The sequence below is a fragment of the Furipterus horrens genome, unplaced genomic scaffold, assembly GCF_987537825.1.
Source record: "Furipterus horrens unplaced genomic scaffold, mFurHor1.1.pri manual_scaffold_3, whole genome shotgun sequence".
NCBI classification, from domain to species: Eukaryota; Metazoa; Chordata; class Mammalia; order Chiroptera; family Furipteridae; genus Furipterus; species Furipterus horrens.
This window is the reverse complement of record NW_028327173.1, coordinates 165,828,928-165,846,164: the sequence shown is the minus strand read 5'-3', so window position 1 is coordinate 165,846,164 and position 17,237 is coordinate 165,828,928. Positions and strand designations below refer to the sequence as shown.

Below are 17,237 nucleotides of genomic sequence, written 5' to 3'. Positions count from 1 at the left end.
GCTGCTTGGGGGAAGCTGGCCGCAGGGGTGGCCTCTGTGCGTCCAACGCAGCTCCTTCTCTTACCGGATGAAGGGAGTGCTGGGTTAATGTAAATCATTTGCACATCAACCTAGAACTGGGATTCACTGCAGGCATTTGGGGGGAGGGGATATGGAAGTGGAGCTCGGAGTTTGTCTGTTTCGATTTTGCATCGATGAGAAAAACCTCGTGCTTTCTGACTTCGAAAGAGCCCTGGATCAGACAAAGCTGGGTAGGAATGCCATTTCTACCCTTTGGCATATAAAGAGTTTGCACCTCAGTTTCTTTATCTAAAAAACGGGGACAATGCAACCTGTGTTGCAGAATTTTTGGAGGCGTGAATGCGACAGCGTGTGTGATGGGGTCTAGCAGTGACTGGCACGGAGGTACTGAAGAAATGTTTGCTGCTTTCACCTTAGGTACTTAGGAGTCCGTTTTGACGCAACACAAACTCCGTCTGTGACACCGTCACTAAAGAAACAGTCGCCAAAATTACAGACATCATTAAGGAAACGTAATATGCGAAAATCCAAATTTGCAAACCAAATAAAGGCACATTTTTCTCTTCGCAGGATTCTCCTTTTTACAAAAAAGAAAAAGCCAAAAGCCAAAACCTTAACACATACAGAGAAATTCCCTTTAAATCATGTCAAATCATGTCATGCTTTTACTTATCCAGTCTTTTCAGGAACATACTTAATGAATAAAGCAAAGAATTAGTGACAATCCGAGTATCTTCAGCTTGGAATTGCCCGTGTCTGAATCCCCAAGTTGGGAGGAGAAATTTGCTTCTTAAATAAGAGTTAATCATGGGCCTTTGAGATTAAAAAAAAAAATTTCTCCTTGGAAATTCTCAACATAATGTTCCACTGTTTTGACGTTATGGTCTTACAGAAAATGCCAGAAAGGGATGTATTACTAAGACTACAGGAATGTAATTCATGGGAGAACCATCATCACTGGAAACTCTCTCTGAAAATTGTTGGTTAACCTTGTGGCCTTAAGATAGCTGGGTGGCCTCGCTGAACCTCGGTCCCTACATCTGTAAACGAGACCAGGGGCTAACCATGTGCCAGACAACAGGCCCACGTTAGGCCTTGCTCAGAAATGCCATCTTCTTTTCCTGTGGCGGTCACAGCAAGGGATCTGGCCCCCACTACAGCTACCATTTCTGGTGCTCTCAGAGACACACTTGTTCTTGATTTTGACATGAAGCAGTCTTCCAACCTGGTTCCTTGAGTATGAGCGTCACCCTTAGTGGAATACAGAAGGGACTTTGCTTTGAAGGCTTAGGTGGGCACAGGTGGCAATGAGGCCACCAGAGGCACTGTGCCATCTGCGTGGACAACAGTTTTCAGACCCTGGAGCAGATGCCTATGCACCTGCAGGAGTGGGACACTCCTTGGATGGTTTTTCCACCTTTGCTGCAGGTGTCCAAGACCCACCCCAGACAGATGGGTTGTCATACAGCCCTGCCTGGTTCCAGGCCATTGTCATGGGACTGAACTCACCCTTTTGTGATCCCCTGTGCAGGGCAGCCCAAACCAGTTGCGGTCCTTATGCTGCACTCCTTCCATGTGTCAGGGCTTCTCCATTTTCTTTCAGCCTCAGAAACACTCTTTTATACTTGGCAAGTCAATGAGCAGCAAATGTGTTATGAAAAAATTTTTTCAGCGAGGACACTCAGGCTCAGAAAGGGAAGGACGCTTGCTCAAGATCACACAGCTGGAAAAGGAAGGACACAGGATCTAGGAGCGGTTCTCCTGACTCCAAAGCCAGTAACGTCTAGCTTGGCAGTCTGTGTCTGTAGGCCAGATTCAGCCTGCTGCTTATTTTTGTTCAGCTGGGGGGCCAAGAATGGTCTTGACATATTTAAAAGGTTGTAAAAGACAAAAATAAAAACAAAGAATATGCAACAACAGATGCTATATGTGGCCTGCCAAGCCCGAAATAGCTACCATCTGGCCCTTTACAGGAAAAATTTGTCAACCCCTGGTTAAGACTGTGACATATGTTTGCTTCTGAGCTCACACTGGGATGGCCAGTGCGATGGCCAGTGTCCCTCCAAAGCTTCATTGTCAAAAACACCCTTCCTAGCAGCTCTGAATCCTTAGTATGCCTTAGGTTTTAAAAGTCTTCTGCAATCTTTGTTTTGCTGGCTTGGCTTACAGATGGCACCTGCTCATTTGGATATACTGGTGTTTGCTAGAGCATCACAGAGAGCTAAGGGCTTTGCAGTTTATCCCGTCACGTTAAGAGCTTTTCACTACGGGCTTCATGGGCTGAGGCCAGTGGCTGGTCCCTCTTAAATCAGAAACCAGAACAATGACTGACCACATCCTGTTATATCCACTCTTATTTGATCGTCACAAAAATTTGGTGAAGTTGAAGAGTGGTTATTGTTATCTTAATTAAAAATAAATCTTCTTTATAGGTGATGAAACTATGGCTTGGGGAGTATAAAGCACACAAAATGGTGAGGCCACTATTTGAACCTGGTGGTCTTCTAATCATAAATGTCATGCTCTTCTAGGTTACAACAGCCTGGGGTCACCATTGGTGCCCTGTGTTTAGAACAAGTATCCCAAACCTGGAGCCGGGCAAAAGAATGGCTGCGTGCGACATGATCTAACAGACCCACCCGAGACTTACTAGTTTTCTAAGGACATATTCCTTTGTTTTGACCTTCTACTTACTAGTGAATGGGAGTAAATGGGAAATTGTAGGAGACCAGTAGTTATGCAAATGGTACTTTTCTCATAGAGCTGCCGTGATTTGTCTGATAGAATAGATTACAACCCAAAGGTTCTAGTTTTGTTGACTTCTAGGGTAATCAGTTTTCTAAGCAATTTAGCAATCTTATCCCAGCATTCTCCGTGCTGATTAATATTTTTCTCCTTTTAAAAATGAATCTTGCCATTCTGCTATTTCTTTCATTCGTGAGTTAAATAAATTGTTGATGTATGTTCATTATATATTTTGTATGAGAGTCATGTTTTTAGATTTTTGAGAATTATATTTTGACACCCTCATCCTGGTTACAAATGGAGACCTCCACGATCCGATCCACCAAGCTGCAGCCATCACCCTGGGAGCTGACGTCTTCTGTTTGGGTGTAGTGACCCACTGAGGTGGGGGAGACTTTTGGATGACACACCCAGGTTTAGGTCTTGTCTCTAGTACTTGAAAAAGCTGTGCAACCATGGCCATTGTATGACTTGTATGGATTGTATGACTTCTCTCAGTCTCAGTTCCATCAGCCGTAAAATGGAGACAATACCTCATTTGTTTTTTAAAAAATAAATCATGTACAACAGTAGAGTACAGTGGTGGAGGACACAATTCTGAGCCAGGTCGCCTGGGTTCACATCTTGAACTTGGTGTTTTGTGGTTGTGTGAACTTGGGGAAGTGCATTTGACTTCATTAGACCCCCAATTTCCTCATCTGTAAAATGGGGTTAGCATCTACCTTGTAGGATTGTTGCGAGGATTAACGGAGTCAATATAAAATTCTTAAAACTGTGGCTGGCATAGTGTAAGCATTTAATGAATGTTAGCTCTGATGGAGAAAATGACCATACTTATAAAGTGCTTAGCAGAGTTCCTAGTATATAATTAATGCTCAAAATGTTGGTAGCAGGCAAATATCAAGAATGTGCACCATTTAGACCCAGTTGTACTGATGGCAGGAAGCCTGTTCACTCATGAAAACAAAGAGGTTCTGAGGAGTCAAGAAATGTGCCCAAGATCACCCTGCCAAAGCTGGAACCTGGGTCTCAGGAGCTGCAGACCAGGTTCTGTCCCCTGCACAAAGCAAAGGAGCTGGACTCTATGCTGATGTACCTTGATCTGTCTGTCATACAAAGGATCAGCCCCCTCCCTGCCCTCCTCCCCCTGTAGCTTTCAGTGATCCCCCTCCCCAAGGAACTGTCTGTCCCCTACTGCGACTGCTGCTTCTATTGCAACTCCTGGTGAGGGGCCAGAGGAAAAACCCAGAGCCTGAGCAAAATACATAAGGTCAGGGCTGGTACCACACTGCCCCAGGAGCAGGAAAAGAGACCTGTCCCCGTCCCTCCTGCTACCTTCCACTCCCAGGGGTCCTCGGCTTCATACTAATGCCTCCAGACAAAATAGTTGAGGTTTTCCCTGCCAAGAGATGAGCAGAAAAACCCAACCCACACCACACCACATATTCTACATACCAGACATTAGCTAGATGGTCGGCTTTGTAGGTGATTGGCCACAGCTGTCTCTAGCTTTACCCAAGGCAGATGTCTCCCTGAGAGAGCAGGAGAGGAGACGGGGGGCAGAGGAAGCAGGGGAGGACCAGAGGTCCAATTGCTCGGCCCAGAGACTGGACCCTGGCCTGAACCTCTGCCGTCTATAAGTATGTCTGTGATCGTTTCCCACCCCCATCAAGGAAGCCATACACTGGCACCCAGCCATCGCTAACATCATGCTCTAAGGGTGGGTTGCGAGTTAAGCGTCATTCAAATATTTACTGAAGACCTGCTATGAGTCTGGCACCATGTTAGGCCCACAGGAGAGCACTTGGTTTAACTCTTGAAAGTGGATGAAGTAGGGATTTCTTTGGCCACATTTTTAAGATTGCTTTTCACTTAGGTGTGAAGGAATGGGGAAGTAAAATTTTGCTGAGCACCTAATAGGTGGCCAAATCCTTGCTGGCCTGTCCCCAGGTGAGTGCTGTCTGGGATCAGGTACTGTGCTTTGGCAGCAAATCCAAGTCAATCTGGCTTAAACATGGCAGGAATGCAGTTGGTTAGGGATTGGCAAGTCTGGAAGAATTCGAGTTAGAGAAGCTAATCAACAGCGTCACCAAAGATACAGCTTCTTTGGTTATTGTCCCTCTGCCCTCCTTGGGGTAGGCTCCATCCTGAGGCTGGCTCTGCTTGTGGTCAGAGGATCGTCTTCCGTCACCACTGATGTGGGAGAGACAGGCTAGTGCCTCCTGCAGACACTTCCTCCAGCCCCTTGGCCAGATCAGGTTGTATGCCCATTCCAGAGCCAATGCCCAGCAGGGGGGACAGTGTTGTCCTTGGACCCATCACTGTCACCCTTGCCTTGAGGTCACCTCCCCTAAAATAGGGGAGGAAGAAATAGATGTTGAGGAGTGAAAAGCATTGCAGTATATAGCCCCACTTGGAAAAGAAATGATTTACTCAAAGCCATGTCTGTGTGAAGTCCAAAGCCCCGGATGGTGTGTGTTCTTTTCACTTCATTGTGTAGCCTTGTGAGGCAAGAAAGGAGAGGGAAAAAGGATTTGGGAGTCGCATTTCAGGTGCCCTTTTGAGACAATGGAGCAGTAGGGGGAAGCCCTGGGTTTCCTAAAGAAACCCTCCGTCCCCCAGCCTCTCCCCTTTCTTCCAGGTGATGTTCAGATGCTACTGGGACTTGGGCTCTAGGCACCATTTATTGGGACCAGCTCATAGTATCTGAGGTCCTTTCAATATGTTATTAACAGCCCTATTCCAGCTGGAGCTCATCTTCTGGACTTTACTGAATAAGAGAGTGTTACGAGGAGGTTTCAGGATATTGAGGATCAAGTTGTGTTTCCTTGAAGCTGTCTTCTGAGGGAAACCCCTAGGAATGCAATTTTAGGAGAAACTGTGTTAGCAATTATGTTGCCCTGTGGCACAGTGGGGCCACTTGAAGGGGTGAGGAAGCAAGGGGGCAGCAGTGGTATGTGGCAACTGGTTGGGAACAAACTTTATTATTATCATTATTGCTTATTCAAGTTCAAATCAGCCAAAGTCCAAAACAACTGACTCCCAGGCCATAAACACTGGTTGCAAACTGCAGGGTCGAAAATTTATCACCCAGGCAATCAATCTTTCTTAAATATCTCATATATCCACAGCTCAGGGCTGGGGAAGCTACACGTGACAAGATATAACCCCTGCCTGCAACCTAGATGAGGCTGCTGAAGATGAAATATTACCTAGTAATACTAGACAGAGTGTATGTACTACATGTGCTGGGTGGTGGGGGAGGGGGGGAGAGTAGGACAGACAATTCCAATAGGATTTTAGAACAGGGTTTTCCAAGGTATGACCCTTATTTGTCCCTCACAGTATATTGGACTTAAAAAAAAAAAGTGTTCTGAGGCCAAAGAAATTGGGGCAACACTGTATACTGTACGCTCCTTTGGGAGAGACATGTCCACTGTATATGAGTATCTTACTGGTGCTAAGACGTCTCATAGAGATGTCTTAAGGTATAAACTTGTTTAACTTTAATACTGTGACTCTTAAGTTTGTTTGCCCATGAAATGCCCCCTTTTTCCCTCAATGAAAACAGGCACAGGCTATGTATTAGCGTCCCATGGAACCACACTGCCCCCTGTGGTCAAAACCAACCAGGCTGCGTAACAATGAGGAGCAAACACGGTGGCAAAGGCCTCCCTCCTGGTAACCCACAACAGCCCATCATCACTGGCAAAGCTGCAGGGTCAGGGTCCAGCTATTCAGCAAACATGGGTCCCCCCGGATGCAACCCTGAGACTGGGGCTGTCAGGTTGCTCCCTGGTACCCAGACAAAACACGCGATCCATCAGGTGAGCTGATGATGAACTCACAGGCATGAAGGTGAAGGGTTTGCTGGGTATCCTCTGCTTCCCAGCCCCCTTGTTCCTTCTGGATGAAGCTCTGATTCCATAGAGTGCCCTGTGGCCTCTGTCACTGCTTGTCCCTCTAGTTTCAGGCCTCTTTGTGGTCCTCTCTTCTTCTCCTCCTTCCTGCCTGCATGCCTAGGCCCCAAATGTTCTCCCTGCTCATCCACCAGCCCCAGGCTGATTCCCAGCCTTGGAGGGCTGCTCCAGCCCACCTCCTCCCCCAGAAGCCAGCCTCAGTCGATGCTCCTTCTCCGAGGGACGCCCTCTGCCCTCCCAGCCTTCAGCCCAATAGGGGGCAACTTGCATTGTTCTCACTTCCCTTACAGGAGACTGCCTTCTCCAACTCTGCATCCTCCCTCGTGCCCATGGAGTCCAGTCCGTCTCACCCTTCCTGCTCCCCCTGGGACGCCCCTGCCGTATCAGGGTGCCAGGGTTACAGGACCGAGCATCTGGTTCAGATCCTCTTCTCACTCCGGGCCACAACTAGAACACGACCAGCCTTTTGGTGAGCGCAGAAAGCATTTCTTTCACATTCAGTTCTGGACTTAATTGAATCAAAGCTCTCTAAAAATAAGCCATGGAGGTGGGGGCCGGGGGAGAGAAAGAGGGAGACCCCAGCAGACTAGAAGCTCCCAATAAGGCCCCAGGTGCTGGAGCCTGTTACTTACTACCCCTCCCAGGAGCCAAGGCACTTCTGCCCCTGGGCATGGAGGGCCTCTCGCTTTGGGAAGTTCAAGCAGCAGAATGTGGCAGTCATGTGCTGTTCAGGGCGGAGGATGCTCAAATAAAAACACATGGTTGAATTTCTGAACCATCAGATTTATTCTTGAGCACTGGTGTTTTAGACTCAGGCTAGAGTTGTGGTCTGACAGAGAAAGACCCTAAACGAGGATTTTGGAGACAGCCAAGTGAGAATAAAGCCAAGCCGGGCTCTCGGTAACCTGCCTGTTAAAGAACAAGCTAGTTAGCTGGGCGCTCGTTTGGTGACCCCCTTCTCCCCTTATCACGGGGACGTGCCATCCTCTCCTGCAGCCCCCAGTTTTCCCTGTCCCCAATTGCCACAGACACACGTGGTTCCCTCTGCTCTGAGGTCCTTCTCCTATACCTGCCAGGCTCAAACAGGTTCTCCAGACTGTAGGTTACAAACATGAGCTTTGGAAACAAACAGGAGTCTGAGTCTCTGCTTTGCACTCACCCGCTCCGTGACCTTAGCCCAGTGGCTGGGAGACCCCAGCTCTGCTCGCTGTGTGGTCTTGGGCAAGTTACCCAACCACTCTGTGCCTTGGCCTTGTCATCTACAAAATGAGGATAATAAGGGTGCTCCTGTGTCATGCTTTCTACATTGTTGTGGGGATTTAATGGCAGCAGTACAGTCTGTGCCTGGCTTGTGGTAGGAGGACACGAAGTGTCAGTTATCTAGAGATGAAACGTCCACTCCTGTCTGAGGAAAGCCTGCCCTGGCTTGGGGTGCAGTCCCTCAGGCTGCGCATCTCCCATGCCAGAGGCTACATGGCTCAGATCATGGACTCTCTCCTTGCTCTAAACTTGCCTTGCACAAGAGCTGGGGCCCTAACTCCTGAGTTGCTGACCTTTGCTAGTACATCTCCACACTCTGATCGCAAGTTCTCCCAGGACGGAGTATCTCCTCAGATCTGCCTGCAGAATGATTCCTCTGGTAGCATGGCCTGGCCCGCCACGGGCCCCTCACGGTGTGTTCCTGGACGCCTTCCTCTCCATGCCCCACGCCCCACGCCCCAAGCCCTGCCATTGCTGAATCACTCCGTTCCCCTAAGCATTCCAGGCCTTCATGAATCCAGGCCTTTGCACGCGCAGTTCCCACTGCTTGGAATGCCATTCCCCCACTCCTTCTCTGCCGGGAAAACTCCTGTTCATTAGGAGTTAGGCCAAATGCCCTCTTCTCAAAGGTCTTTCCCAACTCCAGGGCTCTGCCCTTTTCTCCCATGACCGTGGCACAAGTTAGTTCTCCAGGAATAAGACAGTGCCCCCAGTGTCCTGCAAACAGCAGGCGATGGGACCCTTGCTCTGACCGTGAGTCGGCCTGACTCAGCTGCACAGAGGATCTGAACGGACTCGCGCAGAGCCCTCCGCTTGGCTGCCCTGCAGAGTCTTGGCTTGCCCTCTGCAAAACGCAGTGACATCTTCCCCACAGATGTTAGTTCCCCTCTTTGGAAGAAAAGGGGCCACATGCCAGGCCTGACAAGCTTAGGGGAAGCCTGCGTGACGGCCTTACAAACTGGGAGACCTCAAGTAACCACAAAGGGTGGTCTGAAATTCAAGCATTAATTAAAAGAAGTTTAGGGTAGGTAGTCGTGTCCTAGGCTCCAATCTTCCCTGACAAGAGTCAATCTTTACCTTAATTGAGCCTTTTTTGTCTTTCTGCACCTACAATAACATACCTTTGGACCCCTCAGAGCACAGGCACCTGCACCAGAGCTGAGACCACAAATCCCCTTTGTTGTTGTTACCATGTTTATTGTTGACTGTTAATTATCCTGTAGCCACCTGTGTAAAAGAAGTACCTGTCATTTTACTTTTTATCCAATCCCAGGGGCCCACCCCACCCGCAACCTTTACTTTCTTTCACCTCCCTCATCTGTCACCGATGGATCTCACTAACCCACTTACGTCTTCTCTTTTGACTGTAATGTATAAAGTAAGGTGCAAAACTGCCCTTTTCCAGAGCGTTTTTCCAATCCATTGAGATTTTGCTTCCTGGCAATTGTCGTCAGCTTGGCTCTAATAAACTCCCCAAATCCTCTACATGTTTGAATGTTTCTCACATTGACACCTTCTGGGACTTCCCCTGTCTCCCCACCTTCGTGCAGGCGGTAGTCAGCTCCATCCCTATTCTAGTGAAGTCAAAAGAGAGAAACGTTACCAATGACTTAGATCCCCCATCACCATTTTATTGGGGAACACAATCCTCTTAGTTTTTAGACATACCAGGGACATAGTCTCCGTTGCCCTCTTGCAGATTAGAAATGCCTCTCATTTTTCTGAGCCTGGTTTCTCCCAAAGAAGGGCCCTGGCCAGGCAGTCTGCAGGCCCTCTCTACAGGAAGAGGGTGGCTCTGATCCCTGGAGGCTGCCTCTCTGGCTTGGCAGTCGGAGGTGGTGCTCAGCTTCCCGGGTCAGGCCCCGCAGTGTTTGGAGAGACACAGGTGCACTGTCTTTAGTTGTGCAACCTTCCAATTAGGTAACACCACGGGCCACGAGCTACTTTCAGAGAAAAATCATTGCATCTTCCTCCTCATGGTCTGTTTCTTCTTTGAAATTCCTCTAGAGTCAGCAAAGCTGCATGGAATTCAGTGGTACCCCCTGGCTCTGCCTCTGTCACACACACACCCCACCCCCTCCTCTAACATACATCTGGCAACTATGGTGCTGGTTGGTACTCAAGGTAGAATTTCTCTCACATGATAAAGATGTATTCTCCTCTGTCTCTCTTCCACCTACCTCCCATTCCCATGAGACTTTCACACAGGTTCGTTCCTTTAAAAGTTTATTTCTGGTGAATAAAAAAAATAATTTATGGACCAGATCAATAGAGTAAAGACATTAAGACGCACAGCAGAGTTGGATGTTCCCGTTTGCTTTTGGGCTTTGCATCTTGGTGAGGAGATGGAGTGAAACCAGCCTCCTGGAATCAGGAGACACCGGCGGGCTGACTCACATGGATGCTTACAGGAGGGCTGGGAGGTGGGCTCGGAGGAGGGCCGGTAATCCAAACCTCTTATACAGAAAAGGAATGTGCTACTTGCTTTTGTTTGAGCAGTCAACAGAAGCTCTGTCACATGCCCATTCCTAATGACCATAAACATAACATGCTCAGCAATGCTCAGAAAGACAGAGCAGTTGTCTCAGGGACTTTTAAACATGATACTTGGAGATCATATAGGGGAGACACCTTCCCCTGAGGCCACCTCCTGAGGAGACTGTGGACAGGTGACCTGAGCCCCTGGCACAGCTGTCAGGATCTTTGGATTTCTGAACCTACTGCCTCTTTGCCTGAAGCAAACATTTCCTTCCAATCCCTTGGTTCTCCCAAGGCTCTCAGCCATCGTCTTGGTCAGCAGAGAGGATGCTTCCTCCAGGAGTCTGAGAGCTTATGGGCAGACTTTCGAGGCCCTGCCAAAGCCCAGAACTCAGACCTGGGGGGTCCTTAGGGGTTCACTGCCAAGGAGGAAGCAGGCTCATTAGCAGGAGGCCATTGAGTCCCCCAGGAGTGGAGACCATGGCCTGCTCATCACCATTGCCCTGCTGCCTGGCTCCCGTGTATCTGTGGCCTTGGGACTACTTTGGTGGCAGGCTTCACTCTCTTGGGGGCAGGTGAATTTGGGTTATTATATATTGATAAATTAGGAGCAGACTTTTGTTGCTTGTAAACTCACTGACTGATAAAACCCCAGAAAACAAGCAGGGAAAGCCTAGGGGAGGCCTGCAGGGTTTTCTGTGATCATGCATGTGCGCTGGTGCTCATCCCTCGAGGCCACGTGTAGGCAGACTGGAGGCCCATAACACCCGACTGGAGGGTGGCCCAGGACTCTAGCTACCTTCCTGTGTGGATCACCAGGCCCGCATCAGACTGGATGCCAGCAGTTTACACAAGGGCTGGTTAACTGAATGTGGCTTTAGCATTCTTTTGAAAAGCAGAACCAACAAAACCCAAACTCCCAAATTACTGGGCAGTTCTGAAGACCAGGTCAGCTTCCTTTTTTGACTTTCAGAGACAGCGATCTCTGGGCCCAAAGACTGGCCTGAGGCTTCAAAGCCCAGCGCTAGCTCATGTCCTGGGACACAACCCACACCTGCTCCCCTGCACACTGAGACACATTCCTATGCTCCGGGCCTGGGACTGGTTCATCCTGAAACCATGCTTTTGTTGGATGCTCTGAAAACTCGCACGCACATTGCAACTCATATCTACATTTATTTTCCTTTGAAGAACCAGAAGCCCCCTTCATCCTGGGGACATCTGCTGTAGCACCTATTAAATAATACCCAAAGCACAGCCTTTCAACCATTTTATGAAATGGAAGACAAGCCATGAGGCCGGTCACAGCCTGTGTGGGTGGACGAGGAAGGGACAGTTGAAATAGCAGCACTACACAGGTGTCCTAGCAGAACACTCCAGACAGGAGGATATTTGCACAGGTCCTACAAAAATAAACTTGGCTCCATGCCTGTTCTTCGTTGTTGTAAAGGACAGATCTTTCCATTTGACTCATGTCTGGAAGTTTTTCTAGATCAAATGCAGTAGAGGTTTTTAATGATTCTGAGGCAGGGACAGAGAACTTATTGCCTATCACTGCTTGGCTCCTGGGATGCCAGGATGTGACAGGGGACAGGTGGAAGGGAAGAAGCAACCACACAGCCTGGAACAAAAGGGGGCGAGGGTGGGCCATGGAGGGCCCCCCAGAGTCTGGTGACATAGGAGCGCTAACACAGCTTGACGGGGAGCCTTTGGGTCTGATCCTTAAGTCTCAGAAAGCACCCTGTGCCTGTCTGCGGCGTTTCACGGGCAAAAGTCCTAGTTCCTGGGACCCTCAGTTTTCATCCTGAGGTGTGAGGGCATGCAGCCCAGGGCAGAGTGTACTAGCTACACTCAAAAGGAGTGAGCAAAAGCATGTAAGCTCCCCTGAGATGCCAGGGCTCCGCTGGTTAACCTCCCCTTCAGAGGTGGCGTCTCCATCCCCACCTCCCTACACACTCTCTCCACCTGCTTTGTACTGACACTGCATTTCCTCTAACTTTCCACTTGTCTGGGCAAAAATTCTGTTATGTGCAGCACTTACAAGTCTTTCATAAATATGGGAAACTGTCAGTTTAATTATATTTTAAAGCCATGGCATGGGCTAGAGTCTGCTAAAGCAGGACTGTTGGCAAGGGCTAAAGGTGACGCCTTTTGAGGACCAAAGCAGCAACTGTACCCCTGGGTGGAATTTGAACCCGTACTGTGGGCGTGATGAGACATGACACCACATTGCTGCAGGGAAGCAGGGAAGGACGGCTTTCCACGGTCGTCAGCTTTGAAAATCATGTCCCCTCATTCCCCTTGCCTTTTCTCCATGAATTCTTTCAAAGCCACTTGCTACATGGGATTAGGATCTGTTCTTGGGTCAAGGTTCAGATTAAAGGTAAATTCAAGGTCTTAAAATACCTTCCAAAGAGAGGGCTCTGAAAAATGAGAGGGGGAAAAAAAATAAAATCCTGGAAGAGGGACATCTAGAAGACAGACTCAAAATATCATATCTCTTTACTTATAAGATGTAATAATAAGCAAAAGTACCTTGTTACAGGTTCATATTGACTTTAGGATGCACCTACATCTCAGAAATATTAAGATATAGGGAAAATGTCCATCTCAGGAGGGAGGAAAAGTGACAGACTTTTAAACAGATGCCTCCCAATTCTTATTTCTGACCACTTTAGGAGCAGGGGAGATGATGCGGGACTTGGTGGATGGAGTCACCAAGGAATTGCTTTATCTCAGCTGAACCTGTACCCTGGATGCCAAAAAGAGGGATGCTGTACTGCTTGTCATCTGTGGGACATGGGTTTGTGTGAATGCATTTATATGAACTGAAACAGCCTCCGTAGAGTAAGGAGCCCACACATTTTATTACAGCCCCTGCTCACCAAGCCCTGACAGTTACCCCATACCTCTGCCCTTTGGATTACGGAGAAAAAAAGAATCATTTCATTTTCGGGGCCACAGAATACAAGATGGGTCTAGATTGTACAAGGAGCTTACACACTGAGGCAAGAAGGCGTGCAAACAGGAGCAGGAAATCTTCTTCATCCTCTGGGCGACCCAGCACTTGAGAAACAGGAGGATGACGCTGGTCACCTTCCTGGAGTCCACACTGGTTTATGTTTATGTCTTTTATTAACCATGTTCAACTGCAACTTCCACCTTCTTCTGAGAGGGAGAAGAGTATCTTTGAATATCTATGGCATCAATGATTTCCTCGAGCCGTTATCTTTTTCCTATTATGATTTCACAAGAGGCCCAGGCGCAGGCCTGGAAAAGGACCAATAGAAAGCACAAGTGTCTGAGGACGACATAATACTGACTTCCCTTTTTTGGTAACAGTCCACGAAATGTGCGCCCCTCTCTCCTGAGATAAGCTGAGGCATGAGGGGAGGTGGCGGAGGAGCTGTGGGGGGGACACTGTACCGTGTGACATCACGATCATGCAGCTGGTGCCCGACGACAGGACAGAGAGTGAGAATGAGCTCTCGGGACCCCGGGCTGGCCCTTAGGGGGGGAAGCAGGCAGCTTCCAGGAAAGTGCCCAGCCTCTCAGGAACACTGTCTGTCCAATTCTTGAAGAGTCATCCCCTGGGGCTTGCCATCTTGGCTCTGGCCTTAGCCTTCATCCTCCCTCAGCTCAGTGGGTAAGAATTTATACTGCTGTTGGCGGATCTGGGCCAGTTTTTTCCTTGCTTCTTCCAGTTCTCGCTCTTTCTTCAGCATTTCCTCCTGGGCAGCAATAATCTAGAAGGCAAGCAACAAGCTGGAGGGACCTAAAACTTCCTAGTAAACTGCCCTCCCCCTCCACCGCTAGCCTCCTGAGCTCCCATAGCGTCTGCAACAGGAAGACACAGCAAGGCACCAGGAGGAAGCATTAGCTCTGGAGACCAGCCTCTGGACCACAATTCAGGTTTTGAGATTGATGACCCAGTTGACCCAAGACAAGAAGCTGACTTCTGGCCACTGACTTAATAGTAGAAATACTATTTTATTTAGAAATACACTGGGTTTATTGTCCTCAGACTCTGTATCTTGATACACTGGTTCCATGAGAAGTTCCATGAAGAAGGGTCTCTGATCAAATAAGTCTGTGAAATACTGCGCTCTCTATGCCCACCTCAGAGAATCAGTGACCATGTCATCCCTGCTATGCACCAGGCTCTGGCGAAAGCACTTCACACAGAGTGCCCCATCATCTTCTTGGCAACACTGAAGCACGACCCATTGACTGGCCCATTTTTCCAAGGAGAAACCTTAAGTCTCCTGGCTAGTGGAGCAAGACCTGGCCCGGGGATTCTTGAAGCCAAAGCTAGAGTCATTAACAACTAGATGGCTTCCATATATTTATTTCATGCTTCTACACTATGAGGAATACTAGTAGGTATTATGTGAGAAAGGTATGAGGAATGTTGGTAAATAGGTATTAGTGGAAAGGGTTAAGTGTGTGTTCAAGAAAGCCAAATAGATTTCCTTGCTGTGGGCCTTTTCAGAGCCTTTCCTAGGCCAATGATCACTGATACTCTGAGGTCGGGGTAGAGAGCGCAGTATTTCACAGACTTATTTGATCAGAGACCCTTCTTCATGGAACTTCTCATGGAACCAGTGTATCAAGATACAGAGTCTGGGGACAATAAACCCAGGGTATTACTAAATAGATGGAGTGGTTCAGAAAGAATGAAGGCTGGCACAGGAACAACTAACGTCAGTAATAGTGCTCTTGGCACTAAAAGAAGACCAATCTCAATAATGGATTCATATCAACACATACCTTAAACTGCAAACCTGATTTCCTGATGTTTCCTTCTCATTCCCAAGTGCACGAATGCAACCCTGCATAATCAGGCTACTTCCCTACTACCCCATCTACTCCCATAAAAGTTCCCGGAAGGCATCATCATTCATTCTCTCTTTTGAGCCAAATATCCTGAGTGGGTAGCAGTTCTAAATGCATAACCTAATTTACATACTAATATTGCTGTCCTCCAATTTCTCTTCTCCTTTTTAAATAATAGAATCCCTGGTTTTTAGCGAGGCATGTGACTACTAAGAATACTGCATTTCCCAGCCTCCTTTACAGTGAGGTTGGCCATGTGACTAAGTGCTGACCAATGGCACGTGACAGACAGTCTCCTTTCCTTCTTCCTGCTGGCTGGAAAGCCCAGGTGGTTACTGAGCTACCTTGGACCAGTGGCCAAGAGCAACATCACAGGGATAGTATAACACCAGGGAGATAAAGTCTGGGTTTCAGACACAAAAGAACGACCATACCATTCCTAGACTGCTTCTACCCAGACTGTCACATGGGAGAAATAAACTTCCACCTTGTCTAAGTCACTGTTACTTTGTGTCTCTGTTATAACACAATGCCCATGGTGGGAGTAAACACTGTCTGGATTTAATCACAAACCTGAGCAATGCCCCCTACAAATTTTGTTTTCACTACAACATCATCGTCATCAGCTTTGCCAAATGCTGCTTTCTGGGCTGCACGAACAAGATTGTCTGAGGCTCTTTTCACAGCATTTCCTGCTGCCTGGAGAGGGAACAAAACACACATGATTATCATTAGACACAGCCATTTGGATCTGACAAGAATAGACATGAAGGTGCAGTTCATGAGACTATGAATTTATTATCTAGTTATAACACAGAAGTTCTCTCTAGTTAGTATACATCTGTTGGTCCATCTCTGTCCATCCATCCATCCACTGATTCTACCAACGTTGGCACCTACATAATCTTGGCTCATTCACAGATGAATGAGATCCAGTTCCTGGCCCCTAAGGAACACGTACTTGTGAGGGGAATTATAATTAGGTAAATGAATGATTGTAGCAATGTGATGTGTGTGTTAACAGAAGCACTTGAGGCTGTCTCCTTGGTCTAGAAAACCACCCCCTCTGCCCCATTCAACTTAGACATACTTGAGGCCTTGGCTTGGACATCACTTTTTCACATCACTTTTTTGGTCCACCTCAGTCTTACCCACCCCAATGCTCCCGCAGTGCTCCATGCTGCCTTCTTAGCACACTTGTGGGTGACTTTCTCCCTCTTGGACAGTGAGTGACTTGAGGACGGGGTCTGCGACTTGAATCTTTGCATCCCCAGCACCTGGCCCAGTGGCTGCCAGGGGTTGGTGCTCACTGAATGATTTTTGGTCAAATGAAGGGCCATGGAAGCACTACCTACCCCTGCAGGAAAGGGCTGGCGCCTCATAGTAGCAAGGCCTTTACACATGTACTTTTAGAGTCAGAGCTGGGCTTTATGCCACCTGCTTGAGGATGGGCAACTGCTAGAGACAGGCAAAGAAAAGCTGTCCAGTGATTAGTCTGGATCTTCAGTAAGGGCTACAGCCACACTGGCTTACGCTTAATGCTTGTGAAGCATGGCCCCAGGGACTTGTCTTCTGCCACCGGAGGTTTGAGATTATTTTCTAATGATGGTCAAGATTTTGTTATACCTCCTGAATTCCTTGCCCAGCTCCCTCAGAGTCAAGGATTTGTGCTTGCTAGGGGGTTAAGCCTTAGAAACTTAAGCGTTTTTCTCATTCAAAGTTAAGTGGCTCATCCGGTTGTGAGTTAAAGTGACAAATAGGTACTATGAGGGCTTGCACAGAGGGGAAGGGGAAACCAATTAATCTCTGACAAGTAGTCATTGAGTGCTTATTCTCGAAATAGCTTTATGAGGTCAGAGCTCATTAGTCTACTTTTCTGATGTTGAAACTGAAGTTAAGTAACTTGTCTAAAATCCTGCAGCTAGTAAGTTATAGAGCCAGGATTTGAGTAGGTCTGTCTAACCCCAGTGAACTTCC

General features: G+C 47.9%; 1 protein-coding gene across 1 annotated transcript in view; it reads right to left on the bottom strand.

Moving 5' to 3' along the window:
* Positions 1-13,272: 13,272 nt before the first annotated feature.
* The window catches only part of TLN2 (talin 2), a 426,734-nt gene continuing 422,769 nt past the window's right edge, over positions 13,273-17,237 (bottom strand). The window contains exons 61-62 of the mRNA XM_090270695.1: positions 15,834-15,959; positions 13,273-14,170 (exon numbers count right to left, since the gene is read on the bottom strand). Coding sequence (XP_090126821.1) covers positions 14,042-14,170; positions 15,834-15,959 — 255 coding nt within the window. The 3' untranslated portion in view covers positions 13,273-14,041. The remainder of the gene's footprint in view (positions 14,171-15,833; positions 15,960-17,237) is intronic.